At 37.9% G+C, this 17,617-nt stretch overlaps 1 protein-coding gene across 1 annotated transcript in view; it reads left to right on the plus strand.

Moving 5' to 3' along the window:
- LOC126335474 (puff-specific protein Bx42) overlaps window positions 1-17,617 on the plus strand; it is a 44,650-nt gene that overhangs the window by 16,754 nt on the left and 10,279 nt on the right. Inside the window, exons 5-8 of the mRNA XM_049998791.1 lie at window positions 351-475; window positions 6,249-6,318; window positions 8,682-8,747; window positions 8,841-8,957. Coding sequence (XP_049854748.1) covers window positions 351-475; window positions 6,249-6,318; window positions 8,682-8,747; window positions 8,841-8,957 — 378 coding nt within the window. The remainder of the gene's footprint in view (window positions 1-350; window positions 476-6,248; window positions 6,319-8,681; window positions 8,748-8,840; window positions 8,958-17,617) is intronic.

The raw sequence follows: 17,617 nt of genomic DNA on the forward strand, positions 1-17,617 counted from the left end.
CAAGTTAGGACACCAAGCCCTTAACATGCTGATGAGTCTCTTTGCCAGTACCTTCATGCATTCATTACATGTCAGTTGACAATCAGTATTCATCCCTAAAAGCTTTGTGTTTGCTATTTAGTCTATAATTTAACATTTATGCTTAAAGTGACAGAATTATTTTCCTTAATCTATCTGAAATTCATACGATTTGTTACTTGGATACTTTATGCCATATGAAATCTGCGTTCTGTTATGTGGTGTGTGTGTGTGTGTGTGTGTGTGTGTGTGTGTGTGTATTTTACACCCACAGGACACATTTTTACACCCACTGGACACATTTTAATGTCTCTTTTTCTCGTGTTTTTTAGGGACCAGCCCAGTATATTCGTTATACTCCTTCACAACAAGGTGCTGCATTCAATTCAGGAGCTAAACAGCGTGTGATTCGAATGGTAGAAGCACAGAGAGACCCAATTGAGCCTCCAAAGTTCAAGTAAGTTTAATGCAGACCTGTGAGATCAGTAGTTATTCAGTGGAAAAGTAAAAGATTTTTTACAGTAATGAAGAAGTCTTTGCTTAGAATTATTTTGTATTAGCAACAAACATGAACTTGTATGTGACATCAGTTACGTCTTTGCTCGAGCATTTTATGTGATATTGATTCAAATTCTTTTCCTTTATGTTATCTGTTTATGCATGCCATGTGTCAAAAACTTAATGAACAAAAGGTGGTTTGTAACTGGAAACAAAAAAGAAATCAGAAGGTAAGTTATAAAGGAAATGCACTTGTAACAGGTCCCTTGGAGGTGGTTCTCTTCCACCATAGTACGTGAAAAAGAAAAATCACACAAAGTACCCTACTTTAGTACACTTTTACTTCTAACTTAAGTATAAGTAAAAATTGTTTAACGCTAATGGCAAATGATAGTCATTATATTATAAATAGACACATTTCATAGTTGTTATAACATTACCACAGTTAGCACTAAATTTGACTATAGTACTAAAGGTGTGGACTAGAAATTTTTTTTAATGAAGTGCACATTACACTACAAAACATTACTCTAGGTGATAACTCTTTTCTGAAACTGGTTAAACATGAAAGACTAGGGTCTCTCTTCCCTTTGCAAAATAGCAAAAACTCAAGATGTGTAGTAGCATAGATTTACTGATCATTACTTTATGAAAAAAGAATACTGTCACCATTAAATAGCTTAATTAGTACTCAAATCAAAATTAAGGGGATGGAAGTTGTACCAAATCATAGCCCCACTTGTCTACTCAACTCTGAGCACTACTCCTATTCAACCAGAAAATTAAATCCTCACAAAATGTTACCAAATTGTTGACCTGTCAGAAATATTCACATCAGTCTAGCACCACAGTTATTAGTTAATCAGCAAAATTACTTTTCTTTGTCCCAGTATTACCAATTTAAGCTCATAATTCCTCAGAACACAAATACAAGTTTTTCAGATAACATAGATCCAATGATGAAGCATTATATGACTTATACCTCACAAAAATATTGCTGTTTATGCTAAGCTCTCATTCCCAACTGCAGTGTCATGAATTGCAATATATAAACAGTACCCAAAGTTTGTATATAGTTACCATGTCATTAATCATGTCTGTTGCCTCCATTATTTCAGTTGCCTTTCTTAACTCGTTAGCTAGTGGAGTGCATTCTCAAAGAATATCCCTACTGCAGAGACAGGCTTCCTAACCATTAAGACCCTAACATTATTCATTATTTATTATTTCATTATTGTATCATTATCTGATAAATAAACACCTGCTCTACTTATCGAAAGCAAAACTGACTACTGAAAAACACTCCACAGTAACAGAACCTTATGCTAATCAAACTTAACTCTCATTAGCGATCAGACAAAATTATCACTTAGAAAAACTACTATTTTTTTGGATTCCATCAACTTGCTTCAGATTCTAGCCTGAAGGCAATATGCATACAAACCTTGCTTATTCTTTCCACACAAATTACTCCAGGCAACTGTATTTAAAGTTGTAATTCCTTAATGTTAGAAAAGGCTGTACCATGACACAGATAGATAATTATCTCACATATACTGATTGTACCAAACACAAACACTTCTACTATACCACAGTTTATATTAAGATGCTTTGTACTGCTCTGGTGCTACACCAATGAGCTGATTACTTCAGATGTTAATTATCCTCCACATATGCTGACACCTTTCATTTTCAGTTTACCTTCCATTTGTTTGACAGAAATTCTTTAACCATGGTACCACTTTATTTCCTTCCATTCTCTTATGATTACATTATTTATCTCTAACACAACATAATACACATAAATAATACTGGAGAAATCTTTTTTAACATATCCCTATACAAAAATATCCTACTGCACAAAACCACATGAAAGTCGAAGATAAACTGTGTCTAATTGACTTACAAACTACATAAAGGATAGGAGAAGAGTTTGACTGCCTCGGGACAAATGAAAAATGAAGCAGACACCTGGGATAAGCATTATCGCCAGATAATGAGTCCAACAAAGAATGTTTAACCCCCTACTTACTGTTTACCCAAGAAATTAGTTCCAAATATTACATCAATTATGAGATTTTGAATTATCAAGAAATTGCACTCCAACAGCTGTCCACCAATTTCACAGTTAATAGTCTCTCTTGTTTCACACTCTTTAATAGCTTACCAGTAGGACCAAGAATTTTTATTCCAGAAATATGCTTCACTACTATACCATCTGTGTTCTTAATAGATTCAAAAAATGCCTGTGAAATACCATTCAAATCACTACCACTGTCCAGTAAACACTTAACATGTTTACCTTGTATGCCTGCTGTTATTACACACTTCGTTTTACTTACCATGTGATCTTCTCCATACAACAAAACGTCAGTATTTTCCCTGGAAAAACTATCATCCTGCTTACCAAAATAATTATCAGACCTACTGTCACTTTCTCTGTGCTTTAGATTTTGTACTTCTTCCACCTTTTTCTCAATTTCAGCCAATTTTGAATCTACATTTTTATGCGTTTACCAGTTTTTCCTCTACCACTGCTGCACACTTGGTTTCTACCTCCGTTTCTAAATCATTTTTAATCTGATCGATATGGTTCTCAAGTTTAACCCTATTTTTAGCAAAAATTTTCCTGGCAGCTTTGACTTTATCCTTACACTGTATTTTGGAAGCCTCCACCCTCCTACTATAGTCGCCACAAAACTTCTTTCTCTCTTCTACACATTTACTACTCATTAATGTTATTTTTTCATCAGCATTCTGATCTACTTTCTTTATCTTTTCATCACAATCTTTAACTACTGCATCAAATGTCTTATTTAATTCTGAAAGATTATTGCTAACTTCCTTAATTTCCTTTTTGATTTCTTTCTTCAGTTCATTTTTTAAGTTAATCATGTCAGTTTTAATGCTATCAGTTTTCCTTTTCAACCCTACACATACTACTCATAATTTGCTTTAGCATTGCTTCCAAGTTTCTGTCTGCCATAAACTGTTGCCCTTGCTGCCTTTCGCTAAAAGGTTCCTCCCTCTTAACCTTAATGATTTCATCCACTTCAGTACTGTTTTCGTCCATTTCACTCACATGACCACACAATGTAGGTGACGCTTTTATCTTTTCATCTACAATAGGACTTTAGTCACCATCATTCAAATTTACATGCATGTCTGATTTATAATCCCTATCATCAACAGAACCAGTATTACTTACGTCCTTATGTTCATGTAACAACTTCAACTTAACCTCTATAGCTTTGTCCTCAGTCACACTGTCTTGTTTGTTAAGCCAACTCGTTATATATCACTCAATACAAAACAGCTTTTGCTGTGAAATTGCCTTATTCTCGTTCACTGTTCTTCTGCTGCTCTGTTGCTGTTGTTGTCATCTGGATCTACAAGGCTGCGGCAAGTTGTAATTCTCATGGCAAGGCGTCTCGATTTGTAGTCCAACTCTTTCTGAAACTACTTTAAGAATTTGTTTGTTTTTGAGCTGTGGTAATATCCATTGTGCAAGATCATCTGCAGAGGCGAGGCAGTGTACTGTAATATTACTTCTACCTAACTCAATTACTTTTTCTATATTTTGACTTGACTTTTGCTCTTGCTATTTTGTAATTACCTTTTCCAAAACACAGTTAAACAGTAATGGGGAGAGTCCATCTACCTGTCTAACACCTCTCTTTATATCATATGGTTTAGATATTTCTCCCATGAATTTAACTTTAGAGCTAGTGTCACTTAACGTTTCGTTAACCAGTGTTAGAATTTTTTTTTATCTAGCCCATGTTTCTTTAAAATTTTGAAAAGAGATTCACGATTAGTTTTAAATTAAGGATTTGTTCTGGACAGGATCTGTGTGGTCTAAAGCCTGCTTGGTATTCACCAGTTGTTCTTGGGCTTAATCAAGTAAACACTGCAATAGAATTTTGTATGTGATTGAGAGAAGAGAGATTCCTCAGTAATTATTAACATCAGTTCTGTCCTCTTTTTTTTTAATGCACTGGATAAATTGCCAGATATGTCCTATTAGTTGAGTGATCTCTTTTATAGTGTTAGGGCCAGCTGATTTTAGTAGTTCTGCAATTATAGTCTTCTCTGGATGCTTTATTGTTTTTAAGCCTCTTAATTCATTTAATTATTTAGGTATCATCAAGTTCTTTAGAGTTAGGGTCGATGCTATTAGTTTGCCATGATTGGAATTTATTAACTGGTGCTGGACAGTTTAATAGTTTTTCAAAATGATTAGCAACTACCTTACAATTTTCCTGCTTGTTAAGAGCTAAACTGTTGTTTTCATGTTTGAAGCAAAGACTTTGTGGCTGGTAACCAGCTAGTTTAGTTTTGAATTTTTATAAAAGTTTCTTATATTGTTTATTAATTTAGATGTTTCTTTTCTTACAGTTAGAAAGGTGTTGTACATATTTTCAATTTTGTTAGTATTCGAATTTTTGAATGACTCATACCAAGCCTTAACTGGTGTTTCACAATGCACATTCTACTACGGGTGCTTTTGTTTATTTCGAAATGGAATTAAATTTGTTGCTGTTTTGAAGTACTTTTCTTTCAGGCTTTGCCAATTGTTGGATTGGATATATATATATATATATATATATATATATATATATATATATATATATATATAAACAAAACACACAAACACACACACAGAATTACAAGCTTTCGCAACTGGCAGTTGCTTCGTCAGGAAGGAAGGAAGGAGAGGGAAAAATGAAAGGGTGTGGGTTTTAAGGGAGAGGGTAAGGATTCATTCCAATCCCGGGAGCGGAAAGACTTCCCTTAGGGGAAAAAAAAGGACAGGTGTACACTCGCACACACACACACACACATATCCATCCGCACATACACAGACACAAGCAGACTATGTCTGCTTGTGTCTGTGTATGTGCGGATGGATATGTGTGTGTGTGTGTGTGTGCGAGTGTACACCTGTCCTTTTTTTTCCCCTAAGGGAAGTCTTTCCGCTCCCGGGATTGGAATGAATCCTTACCCTCTCCCTTAAAACCCACACCCTTTCATTTTTCCCTCTCCTTCCTTCCTTCCTGACGAAGCAACTGCCAGTTGCGAAAGCTTGTAATTCTGTGTGTGTGTTTGTGTGTTTTGTTCATGTGCCTGTCTGCCGGCGCTTTCCCGCTTGGTAAGTCTTGGAATCTTTATTTTTAATATATTTTTCCCATGTGGAAGTTTCTTTATATATATATATATATATATATATATATATATATATATATATATATATATATATATATATATATATATATATTTTGTCAAGTTCGCTTGTTGGACAGTGTCAAATTTTTGAATAACATTTTTTGCTTTGAAGAGTTTTTGAGGTTGAAGTTTTACTTTTATTCATGTTAAATAATGGTCAGAATCAATGTTAGCCCCTTTCCTAACTTGGGAATTTAAAATTTCTTTATAGTTAGGGTATGAAATTACTACATGATCGATTTGAAATTCCCCTATAAATGTATTGGGAGCCTGCCAAGTTTTTGTTTAGAAGAGTTCTTTTTAAAATGTGTTGTCATTATTTTAAGGTTAAAATTTTGCATGTTTCAACAATTCTTTGGCCATTTTAGCTGTCCATATACATGCTGGAAATCCACCCATCAATTCTTATATTTTTTCTCTTTACCGCATTGAGCATTAAAATCACTCATTAAAACCATGCAGTTTATTGTTTGTATGAATGTCTTTTAAATGGATCTTTATTGCAGGATCAATAAGAAAATACCAAGAGGACCTCCTTCACCACCTGCACCCGTAATGCATTCTCCTACAAGAAAGGTGAGTTTTTGCACTGTATGTGTTAGAAGCGTTTTCATATATGCATGCGTTTTGGGAAGGAAAAAACTGAGAGATTACATCCCATCCGCTTCATCAGTTGTTAGACATCCATTGCTGAATAAAAGCTTCCTCCAGGTTTCTCTATACATTACAAGCTTCACGCACATTTCATCTGATATGTACATATACCATGGCGAAATGGCCTTGCCGCAGTGGGTACACCGGTTCCCGTGAGATCACCGAAGTTAAGTGCTGTCAGGCGTGGTTGCCACTTGGATGGGTGACCATGCAGGCCGCCAGGTGCTGTTGCCATTTTTTGGGGTGCACTCAACCTTGTGATGCCAATTGAGGACCTACTCAACCGAATAGTAGCGGCTTTGGTCAAGAATACCATCATAATGACAGGGAGAGCGGTGTGCTGACCTCGTGCCCTTCCTATCTGCACCCTCTGAGGATGACACAGCGATCGGATAGTCCCGATGGGTCACTTGTGGCCTGTAGACAGTGTGGTTATGTATATATACCATTCACCTGATTTGAACTTGGTCGTTTCTACAAATCAGCACATGTACAGAAAAGCTGGTTTTTTGCAGTGGCTTAATACCTATACCAGTTTTGACTGACCAGCCTTCTTGGCCGATGTTTTCAACCGAGCATGCTAGGAGTCAACATTTCCATGAGGCTTTTGCTAGAGCCTTCTACTAGAGTACTTACATAATAATTGACGGAAATAAACTTAATAGTTAAAATTAATTTACTCACCGCTGTTTTCTGCCAGCAGTATGGGAAGTATGAAGAAATTATTGCCTAGAATCTTGAAAAGTACTTCCTTGGTCAGTTTGCCTTCAGTTCACCCAGCTATAGATCCAATCCATCTCCATTTCTATTACAGTCATAATGTTGTCTTCCATTCTGCTGTGTTCTCTAACTCATTTATTTGTTTTTCTCTCTCTCCTTTAATTCTCAAATTACATTCCTCAATTGCTTGCTGGGAAACCAACAGTTTTTCAGAGTTTTTCACATTACAAGCTCATGCCTTTTGCTGTAAATCAGAACTGATAATATACACTGACTGTAAACTTTCAGTTTGACATTTTGGAATCTTTGTTTTAAAAGCACTGTGTAGTTTATGGAAAGCACTTAGACCCTAAATTTACCCTTCTGTATATTCCTTAACTGCCCTAAATACAACTTTGTAGCATTATCTTTTGGAGTGTTGGTTGCACATTATTTTAGTTGTATTATAGATGATTTTTCAGGGCTGCTTTCAAACATGCTCTTTAATTTTTCCTTTAATTGTTGAGCATTATCTGCACTAGAGGCAAATGAATTATGTTGTACAGACTCTTTTTGCCTGACCCCTCTTCCAGTTTTTAATCTGCATCTGGAACTCTATAATCATATGGAGTTTTAAGAGATTTAGTTCTGCCGTATTCTGTGGAATGTCTTTATTGTCTGAAAAAATTTTGTCAGTGTGAGTTGCATTTTGATCCTGCAAAGCTTATCTTCTATTTGTTTTCTTCTGTAAGAATGCATTTAAGACAAAACATGTTGTTCTTGGCAAATTGCAGTAGTGTTTGACTTGTCATTTCTAGCATGATATAAGAAGTTGTTTCAGTAACTTCTCCATATGCCCTGCAGCGTAAACCCATTGCCTATGTTCCCTCTATCCACTTCTCCCATTGTTATTTCAACCAGGCAGGGATACCGACATTCCAGATATTCCAACAACCCTTCTATTGCACTTGCCTGTTGATGCCCAAATAATTTGATGACACGTTAATTAGTGACAGATCATGGTCGAATTATGCTCACTGCAGTCTCTGACCAGGCCGGAATATGTCCGCATCTCAAGAGTATGGGACCAGTGCTACCATTTTTCAAGCTGATCATGTAGCAGCAGACTCTGCAAGTCAGTTTTCTCATTTAGCAGTCAGTCTGTCATAAATATTATATTATCCCAGAAAATGTTCAGACATAGACTTACCATACTGTCTACAGTGCAGGTTCGTGGGCAGTTACAGTATTCCATATTTTTTGTCCATAGAGGCATTCATCAAGTGTTTTCTGGGTACCAGAAGCTGTATAATACGAACATCTGGATTGGACATTGGGATCTCCCCCCGATTAGTTCCTTTCAGTCTCACTAAGATGCAATTACTTGCTCCCTCCATTTCTTAATAAAGTCATCTTTTGCAGCCTAGAAAGATACTATGTGTTCGGCTACATGTATTTTTGACAAGCAACTGTACAGTGCATGACAGAGGGATATTTCGTGCTTGGTGGTATCTGCATTAATAACAAAGCAGTGAGTGAAGACTTTACCAGTTTGTATTGATTTTAATCTCTGTTTTTCTTTCCAGGTGACTGTAAAGGAACAGAAGGAGTGGAAAATACCACCGTGCATATCTAATTGGAAAAATGCAAAAGTAAGACCTGCATATGTGATACACAAATTTGTTAGATTGCTTCCGATTTCAAATATTTCTATGTGGTTCAATCAACTGTTTTCTCTCTTTTAGGGTTACACAATTCCACTTGATAAACGTTTAGCTGCAGATGGTCGTGGACTTCAACAAACACACATTAATGAGAACTTTGCCAAGCTAGCTGAGGCCTTGTACATTGCAGACAGGAAGGTAAATCAACACTTCAATTTCATACATAAATACTTATACAAAATGAATATGTTCATTTTGTCTTGGAAACAATAAGAAATTACTAGAGTTGAGATCAAGCAATTGTGTGATAAAGTAACATTTCTGGTGCTCAAAAATAGTTTTATGTAAGTGATGAAATCCCATGTTCCCTTGTGTCAGTCCCCAATTTAAAATAAATTAGTTTCATTTCAGTTCATAATATGGTTCTAAAATTTTTCAAGATATACCATACTAAGGTAGTTTAAAATAAAGATCTGTTTCTTTTACTTTTCCAAATAATTTTTGCTAGTCTCAACACGTCTATCCATCCTTGAAAACCAAGTGTCAAACATTATTTTGCAAGAGTTCAGTGGCAGCTATAATTGAGTTAGTGTAAGATGACCTCTGGCAGTGCTGTTGTTAGCTTTCAGCTCCATATCACTAACAGTTGCATGTAAAAATAGTAGTCTTCTATACAGCTACAACAGCACTAAGCCTTATCCGTATAGACGTGTACAAAATTGCATTCCTCTTTTGCGGGAGGCACATGTACGCATGTAGCTGCCGTACCCAGCTCAAGGCAACTGTTCGGTATCTTCTTATGCCAACTTGACTGTAAATTTGTTTTTTATCCTAAAATTACAGAAACAAAGTTAGATGGCTTAGACTTTTGAAATATAAAACATCTATTTATATGCACCGGGGCAGAAATCTCCACTTGCCCACCCTAATGTTGGTTTACTGATTCACTTGGGATGTGTCCTGAGATATTTTTTTAAAAAAAATAATTAATTTACTTCTCCAATCGTCTGGATGTTGACATTGTTCTTCATTTCTGATGATATCAAGATGTTCAGGTATTCCTAATCACTTTCTTGTTTCATGATTTGGTTGGAATGTCGTAGTAGTAGAGAGAGATGCTCTTGTTGACTTACAAATGCAACTCTAGAATTTTGTTGTTTTATTACTGTGGTGGCTTTCTCTTTAGTGATTGACCAAGAAATTTGTTTTCAGTGTTTAATACCTCAGAACGAACTACAGATTTTGTCAGTCCCTCAGAAGAATTGTACAGCTAAATTTAAAGGAGGATTTAGGGGTAGGTGAAAATATGCCCCCTAAAATTTGAGTAAAATCTTGTTCTCATTGCCTTCCACCATTGTCAGTATTAAAACAACTTACTGTATTTGCAAAAATACAGCCCACACTTTTATTCCTAAATTTTGGCTTGAAAAATCATGGTGCAAACTACAATCAAGATTTTCCACCCTCAGGTGGTTATTCGTCAACTTCAGAATGACATTTACACATATCTTACATGTTGAAAAACTTAATACAGTAGCTTTTCTTAAAGAGAGAGAGAGAGAGAGAGAGAGAGAGAGAGGAGCAATTTTATATCACAAAACTGTGACAACTTGTTCACTTTCTAAAGAGCCACAGTGTGGCGACTGGTTGGAGTCGATGTTTCAGTACAAATCAGATTGCCTCAGTCGATACCAACAGCTGTGCCAGTGCAGCCAACATAGCCAGCCATAGTTAGCAGATAACAGTATGCTCAAAGCATGCTCATAAACAGAAGCAGACATACATAAACCAAGAAATTCCAAATCACAGAAATTTTATGTATTTGAATTTGATGCAGTTTAAATTTGATGATGTGTTCAGTGATGCCACTCTTTGTTACAAAATAAGTAGCAGTACTGCTTAAATCAAATTTATTATTAAAAGTATTTGAAAGCCATTTAGCTACTTCTAATGATTCATATATTTTACTTCATGCTTTTCATTTTACCTATAGGAAACATTGTCAGCTGTAGGGTTTTTGACTGATTTCCACTTACATTTGTAAATCTCATCTGCTTCCACATTTTTTAGTAATTGCGAATATGAATTTCAAATACCTTGAACAGGCATAAATCATTTACGAACCCTGTGAACACACAAATTAAGAATTTTAATCAAGTATCATTTAGATGGATTAAAGCAAAGTTCGCACAACATTGAATAGATTACTGATAACAAAAATTGTTGACACTTTGGCCAAAAATGTATAACTATAAGTACATTAAATCTGAACACAACAAATCATTACATGGTTGGTCTAATTTACTCCAGAATATCAGTTCCACCCAAATCAAGTACGGTCACTTCTCATATAACAATGAAAATAATCAGTTATGAGAAGGAAAGTTGCTACTCACCATATAGCGGAGATGCTGAGTTGCAGATAGACACAACAAAAAGACTTTTACACTTAAAGCTTTCAGCCAACAGCCTTTGTCGACAATACACGCACACTCACGCAAACACACACTCACGCAAACACAACTCACACACTCGACTGCAGTCTCAGGCAACTGAAACCACACTGCCAGCAACAGCACCAGTGCATGATGGGAGTGGGGGTGGTGACTGGATGGGTGAAAGGAGGCGTCTGTGGGGGGAGGGGGGGGGGGATAGTATGATGGGCATGGCGGACAGTGAAGTGCTGCAGGTTGGGTGACGGGCAGGAAGTGGGGAGGGGGGGGGGGGGAGTAATGGAAAAGGAGAGAAATAAATAAAATAAAAAGACTGGGTGTGATGGTGGAATGACAGCTGTGTAATGCTGGGGTGACAGCAGGGAAGGGGCTAGATGAGTGAGGACAGTGACTAATAAAGGTTGAGGCCAGGAGTGTTACGGGAACGTAGGATGTATTGCAGGGAAAGTTCCCACCTGTGGTGGGAAGGATCCATATGGCACAGGTTGTTAAGCAGTCATTGAAATGAAGGATATTGTGTTTGGGAGCGTGTTCAGCAACAGGGTGGTCCACTTGTTTCTTGGCCACAGTTTGTCGGTGGCCATTCATGTTGACAGACAGCTTGTTCGTTGCCATGCCTACATAGAAAGCAGCACAGTAGTTTCAGCTTAACTTGTAGATTACATGACTGGTTTCACAGGTAGCCCTGTCTTTGATGGGACAGGAGATGTTAGTGACTGGACTGGAGTAGGTGGTAGTGGGAGGATGCATGGGACAAGTCTTGCATCTAGGTCTGTTACAGGGGTGTGAGCCATGAGGTAAGGGATTGGGAGCAGAGGTAATGTAAAGATGGACGAGTATATTGCGTAGGTTCAGTGGACGGTGGAATACCACTGTGGGAGGGGTGGAAAGAATAGTGGGCAGAACATTTCTCATCTCAGGGCACGACGAGAGGTTGTCGAAACCCTGCCGGAGAATGTAATTCAATTGCTCCAGTCCTGGGTGGTACTGAGTTATGAGGAGAATGCTCCTCTGGGCAGGATGGTGGGACTTTGGGAGGTGGTGGAAGACTGGAAAGATAAGGCACGGGGAATTTGTTTTTGTACAAAAAATAAAAATACAGTTTAGAAAAGTTGCCCAGAACCCTGGCTCAGAGAAGACTTATCTAACGGGATGATCAGGAAAGACTGACTGTTGGAGACTGCACCGGATGAGATTTGAAAACCTGAGAGCTTAAACGTGGAACACAGGGTAATATGCAAGACAGACGTTACTACTAAAACAACGTGCATTGTGTTAATAAGAGTGAAAAGCTAAGTGCATTGTATGTAACAGAGGTTGGAGTGGGGATGGCGAAAAATAGACAAGTCAGCAAACGAAAGATGTAGAAAACTAAAATGTAGTGAAGAAAGGAATAATGATTATAAAGAATCCGCCTCAACTGGCGGATTAAGTTATTCACGATTGCTGACGCGCTGCAATGTAAAAAGTTCTATGCTGTGATGGAAGGAGTTAATGTAAAGTAAGGTGAGGTGGGTTGTGAGAACCAAAGACATGTTGTTGTGCTAGTTCCCACCTGAGGAGTTCTGGGGGAAGAATCCAGATGGTTTGTGTGGTAAAACAGGCACCAAGGCCACGATTTTCATGTTGTAAAGCATGCTCTGCAACACAATATTGCATGTTGCCAGTATACACTCTCTGCCTATGCCCATTCATCCTAATTGATAATTTGGTGGTAGTCATGCCAATGTGAAAGGCCGAACAGTGTTCTCGTAATAGCTGGTGTATGACGTGTGTCATTTCACAGGTGACTCCCCATTTGATAGTTAATGTTTTGCCTGTTGTATGGCTGGAATAGTTGGTAGGAGGGGTGTGTAGGACAAGCCTTGCAGCGGGGACGGTCACAGAGGTAGGAGCCATAGGATAGGGAGACGGTTGCAGTAGGAGCATAGGGTCTGACAAGAAAATTGCTTATGTGAGGGTGACAAAAAGCTTTCTTAGTGTGGTGGGCAAAATCTCAGACAGAATGGATCTCATTTTAGGGCATGATTTTAAGAAGTCTCGGCTTTGTTGAAGTAGTTGATTGATACATTCAAGACCAGAATAATATTGAGTGACAAGTTGTGTGCTCAGAAGTTGTTTTTTTTTTTTTTGGAGGGTTTGGCAGTATCAACATTGAATGCAATGACCTGGGGACTTTTTAACTAGCCTGTTGGGATGATTACATCCAGTGAAAGCTGAAATAAGAGTGGTGGTGTATTGCTGTAAAGTGTCTGCATCCCTACAAATTTGTTTGCCTTAAGTGCCAAGGCTGTATGAGAGGGAATGTTTGACATGGAAAGGAAGGCAACTGTCAGAATGTAAGTACTGTTGTTTATTAGTAGGTTGATCTGGACAGAAGTGTGTAGCTGGCCTTCGGTGTGGAGGAAAGATGTTATCAGTGTATCCAAACAAACCCAGGGGCCGAAAACTTATGGATCCCAGGAAAGCTCCCTCCAAGTGACCCATGAAACAGTTGGAATAGGAAGGAACCCTCCTGGTTTCCATGATTGTACCCATGATCTGTTTGTGTGTGTGCCCCTCAAAAGTGGAGTAACTGTATAAAGTTAAGGTGAGCGAGAAGGATCTTCTAGGCTTGCAATTAGATAGGCATTGACTGAGGAAATGTTCAGCAGCAGCTGACTATGCACATTGGGGGATGTTGGTATAGAGGGAGATGGAATCTGTGGTGACAAGCAAGATGTGTTGTGGTAGTGGGACAGGCATGGATTTCAGATGATCTAGAAAAATGGTTAGTATCTTTAATATAGGAGGAAAATCTTTGTACTATGGGTTGCAGGTGTCGATCAACTAAGGCAAATATGTATTCAGTGGGTGCTTTGAAGCCAGCAACTATAGGACCATCAGGATGATTGGGTTTGTGGATCTTATCAAGAAGGTGAAAAGTGGCGGTGTGTGGTTTGGGTGGGGTAAAAAGTTCTATGAATTGAGGTGCAAGTCCTTGTGAAGGGCCTGAAATTTTAGGAGGGACTGCAGGTAAGTTTGAATCACAGGGATGGGATTTTGATGGCAGATGCTGTATGTAGAGGTGCCACTGCTTCCTCCCAGACCTGTGATAACTCATAATCACAAGAACCAATCACAACAATACAGTGTTCCAAATTGCTCATCCAAAGCACTCTACTGCAAGACTTGTCCTATGCACCCCCCTACCACCATCTATAGCAGCGCTGTAACTGGTAAAACATATACTGTCAAAGGGAGAGCCACTTGTGAAATGACATGTCATATACCAGCTGTTATGTAAACACTGTTCGGCCTTTCACATTAGCATGACTACCACCAAATTATCAATTTGGATGAATGGGGGTAGGCAGAGGGTTTATACTGACAACATGCAATATCCAGTTGCAGAGCATGCTCTAAAACATGAAAATCGTGACCTTGGTGCCTGTTTCACCAGATGTGCCAACTGGATCTCCCCCCCCCCCCCCCCCCCCCCCCCAACTCCTCAGGTGGGAACTAACATAACAACATGTCCTTGGTTCTCACCACCCACCTGGCCTTAATTTATGTTAATTCCTTCCATCTCAGCATTTATTCACAGTAAATATTCCTTTCTTCACTGCATTTTAGTTTTCTACATTTTACATTTTGTGACTTGTGTATTTTTTGTCGTCTCACCTCTGTTACATACAATGCCCTTAGCTTTTCACTCGTATTTACTTGGTGCACGATGTTTTAGTAGTAATCTCTGTCTTGCATATTACCCTGTCTTCAACGTTTAAGCTTTCAGGTTTTCAAATCTCGTCCGCTGCAGTCCCCAATCTGTCTTTCCTTCTCATCCTGTCCCACAAGTCTCCCCTCACCCAGGTTTCTGGGTGACTTTCTAAAAAATGCCATGTAAATATCAATGTTGCATAAAAACGTTTGTGAAGATTTTATCTCAATTAAAAATACAGAACAATAAAATCTTTCGTGCATTTTGCAATAATAAATCATAGATTTTTTGTACATAATGTAAGGTGATATAATTCTTATAAACAGTTGGACACTATTATTTCCCGTAACAGTAGTAGACATTGTGGCTTCCAGTGTTACAATGTTAAAAGATTGTCAAGACTGCTTCAGATCAATCCAGTACGTGTTAACATAGTTCCTTCCCCTGTACCCCTTTTCTTATTCTGTTCACCTCATAGTTTTCCATGTAAAACAGTTTGCAGTTTAAGAGAATACGCTCATATTTGGGAGGAAATGCAGCAAATTTTTCGTATTTAGTAGTACCCATCTGCACATTCCTGTCAGGTAGTTGTCATTACTTTGTTTGTGGTATCCACAAATGACTTCAATCAAATGTTAGGAGAGTTTCTTGAGTGAGGACATAGCTCCTTCTCCAACTGTAGATCAGGCCTGTCCAACAAATCCACTTGACTTCATTAATACCATGATAAAATAGTTATTTATTTGTACCCAGGATTGTTATTATGTTATTGGTGCAGAAAAAGTATGATTCTAAACTCTGTGAATGTAGTGTAAAAATTTATTCATTTATTCAGGGTGTATACGACCCGGGATATCCGGGAAAAACCTGGGAATTTTTTCATCTGAGAGGAAACCGGGAAAAACCTGGGAATTTTTGGAATTCAAGGAATTTTTCATTGTTTTTGTTTTCAGTTAAATTTTTGAAATTTTGACTGTTAAGAACCGATACTCTAACAAAGGATATTACTGTATCCCACTACTGCAGAATAATCCTGCGGCAATAAAACATGAACAGGAGAAAAAACGAAAATAAAACTTACATTGCAAAAGGAAATTTGCCATGTAATGCAACAAAACACAGTGCTCATACCAGTGTCTGCTAACAGCAAAGTGTGTCAAAGGCTTTAGGAAGACTATGCAATGCTCCATAACAACAAATGCCTCCAATGAGCATGACTTCACAACAGTTTACATTAGATTTGTTTTAGCAGCTACGAGTGGGATCATGCACTTGCACATTTGAGTAGTACCTTCTCCCGCTTCTGGGTACAGAAATGTGGCTGTTGGCTGTGTAAGCAGTCGCAGCAAGGAGCTAGATGTTACTGGGAAAAACTTTACTGGAGCGCCCAAGCTGCCATATTCATGCATGCGCAGCAGGCACAGATCGGGGGGAGGGGAGGGGGTCGCAAATTAATATTCTTGAGGGAGAAAACCTTGTTTCACAAAGTGCCTAGCATCCAGTGCATATGACTTTGAAATGCATTGCTGTCACTTTTTGAACATTTTTGGACACATTCTAAGTTGATTTCTGAATGAATCCTAAGTTGATTTGTGAATGCCTGCATAGTGTACATGCTGTCTTTGTCAGGGAAATCCTCATTGCATGTAGAAACAAACTTTCCTTCAGACATAAGGAGCTATACGACCAGAGTGGAGTAAGGTCGAATGGATGAATGCCAACTGCTGTCTGATTGTGTGGTTGATTGGGTTTGCGAATGATGAGCGTCGTCATAATTATTAGCGAAATCCATAGGTTCAGACTACAGGAGTGGAAATGAACGAAAACGGGTAAGAAAGATTACATATTACCTTCTCGGTGTATCCAAGAAAATGAAATTTTGACAGAAAAGTTTTGGCCTGATCACTATACTAGCAAGGGCCAGTTGCATAGCACCCTGGCTAGCTGCCGCTTTAAGTTCTATTCTGGAAGAAGGGTGGAAAACGAGTTGTACAAACATCTAACAACGCCTAACTGGAGAATAATCGTGGGATAAGTAAACCAGTGATTCTGGCAGAGGTAGTAAAATTAAACTGCGAATAAGCTTTGACATTGGCAGGAATAGTTACAAAATTAGTGATAACAAGACTGTTTGTTAGAATGAGGAAGGAGAAGAAACGGGGACATCACACAAATTATAGAACAATATGACGATTCCAAGTTTGTATAAAAATTTCGTACTACTAATTTTTGATCTCATGCTTGAGAAACTGAAGTGTATGAATGAAGCGTGAAACTATTTCCTAATGTAAAGCTTTTTGCTTTTAGTATGTAGGCCTAATAGGCCTTTAATATTGGTACTTTGTGAATTATATTCTGTCATTACAGGAAAGATCGTTTATGCCAAAAAGTCTCATTTATTTGGTGTGTTTTACAATTGTTGCAATATTAGGAAGGCCTGTTTTCTTTAATCTAGCAGACGGTGACAAAATAGACGTAATCAGATTGGAAAACCACACCAGTTTTGGGTCCTATTTGTATTAACAGCTTTTTCAGTATTAGACAACATTTTGATTTTTCATGTAGCAAAACGTTTGACGAGCTTTGATGAGGTAATAGATTCTTTTGCAGAAAGGAAAGCACGCCATGTAAAGCTGTTGTAAGATTAGAGAGAAAAAAATTATAGGAGCTAAGGATTGTCTTGCTTGTCTCATGTCTTTACTGGG

This window comes from Schistocerca gregaria, chromosome 2 (assembly GCF_023897955.1).
Source record: "Schistocerca gregaria isolate iqSchGreg1 chromosome 2, iqSchGreg1.2, whole genome shotgun sequence".
NCBI classification, from domain to species: domain Eukaryota; kingdom Metazoa; phylum Arthropoda; class Insecta; order Orthoptera; family Acrididae; genus Schistocerca; species Schistocerca gregaria.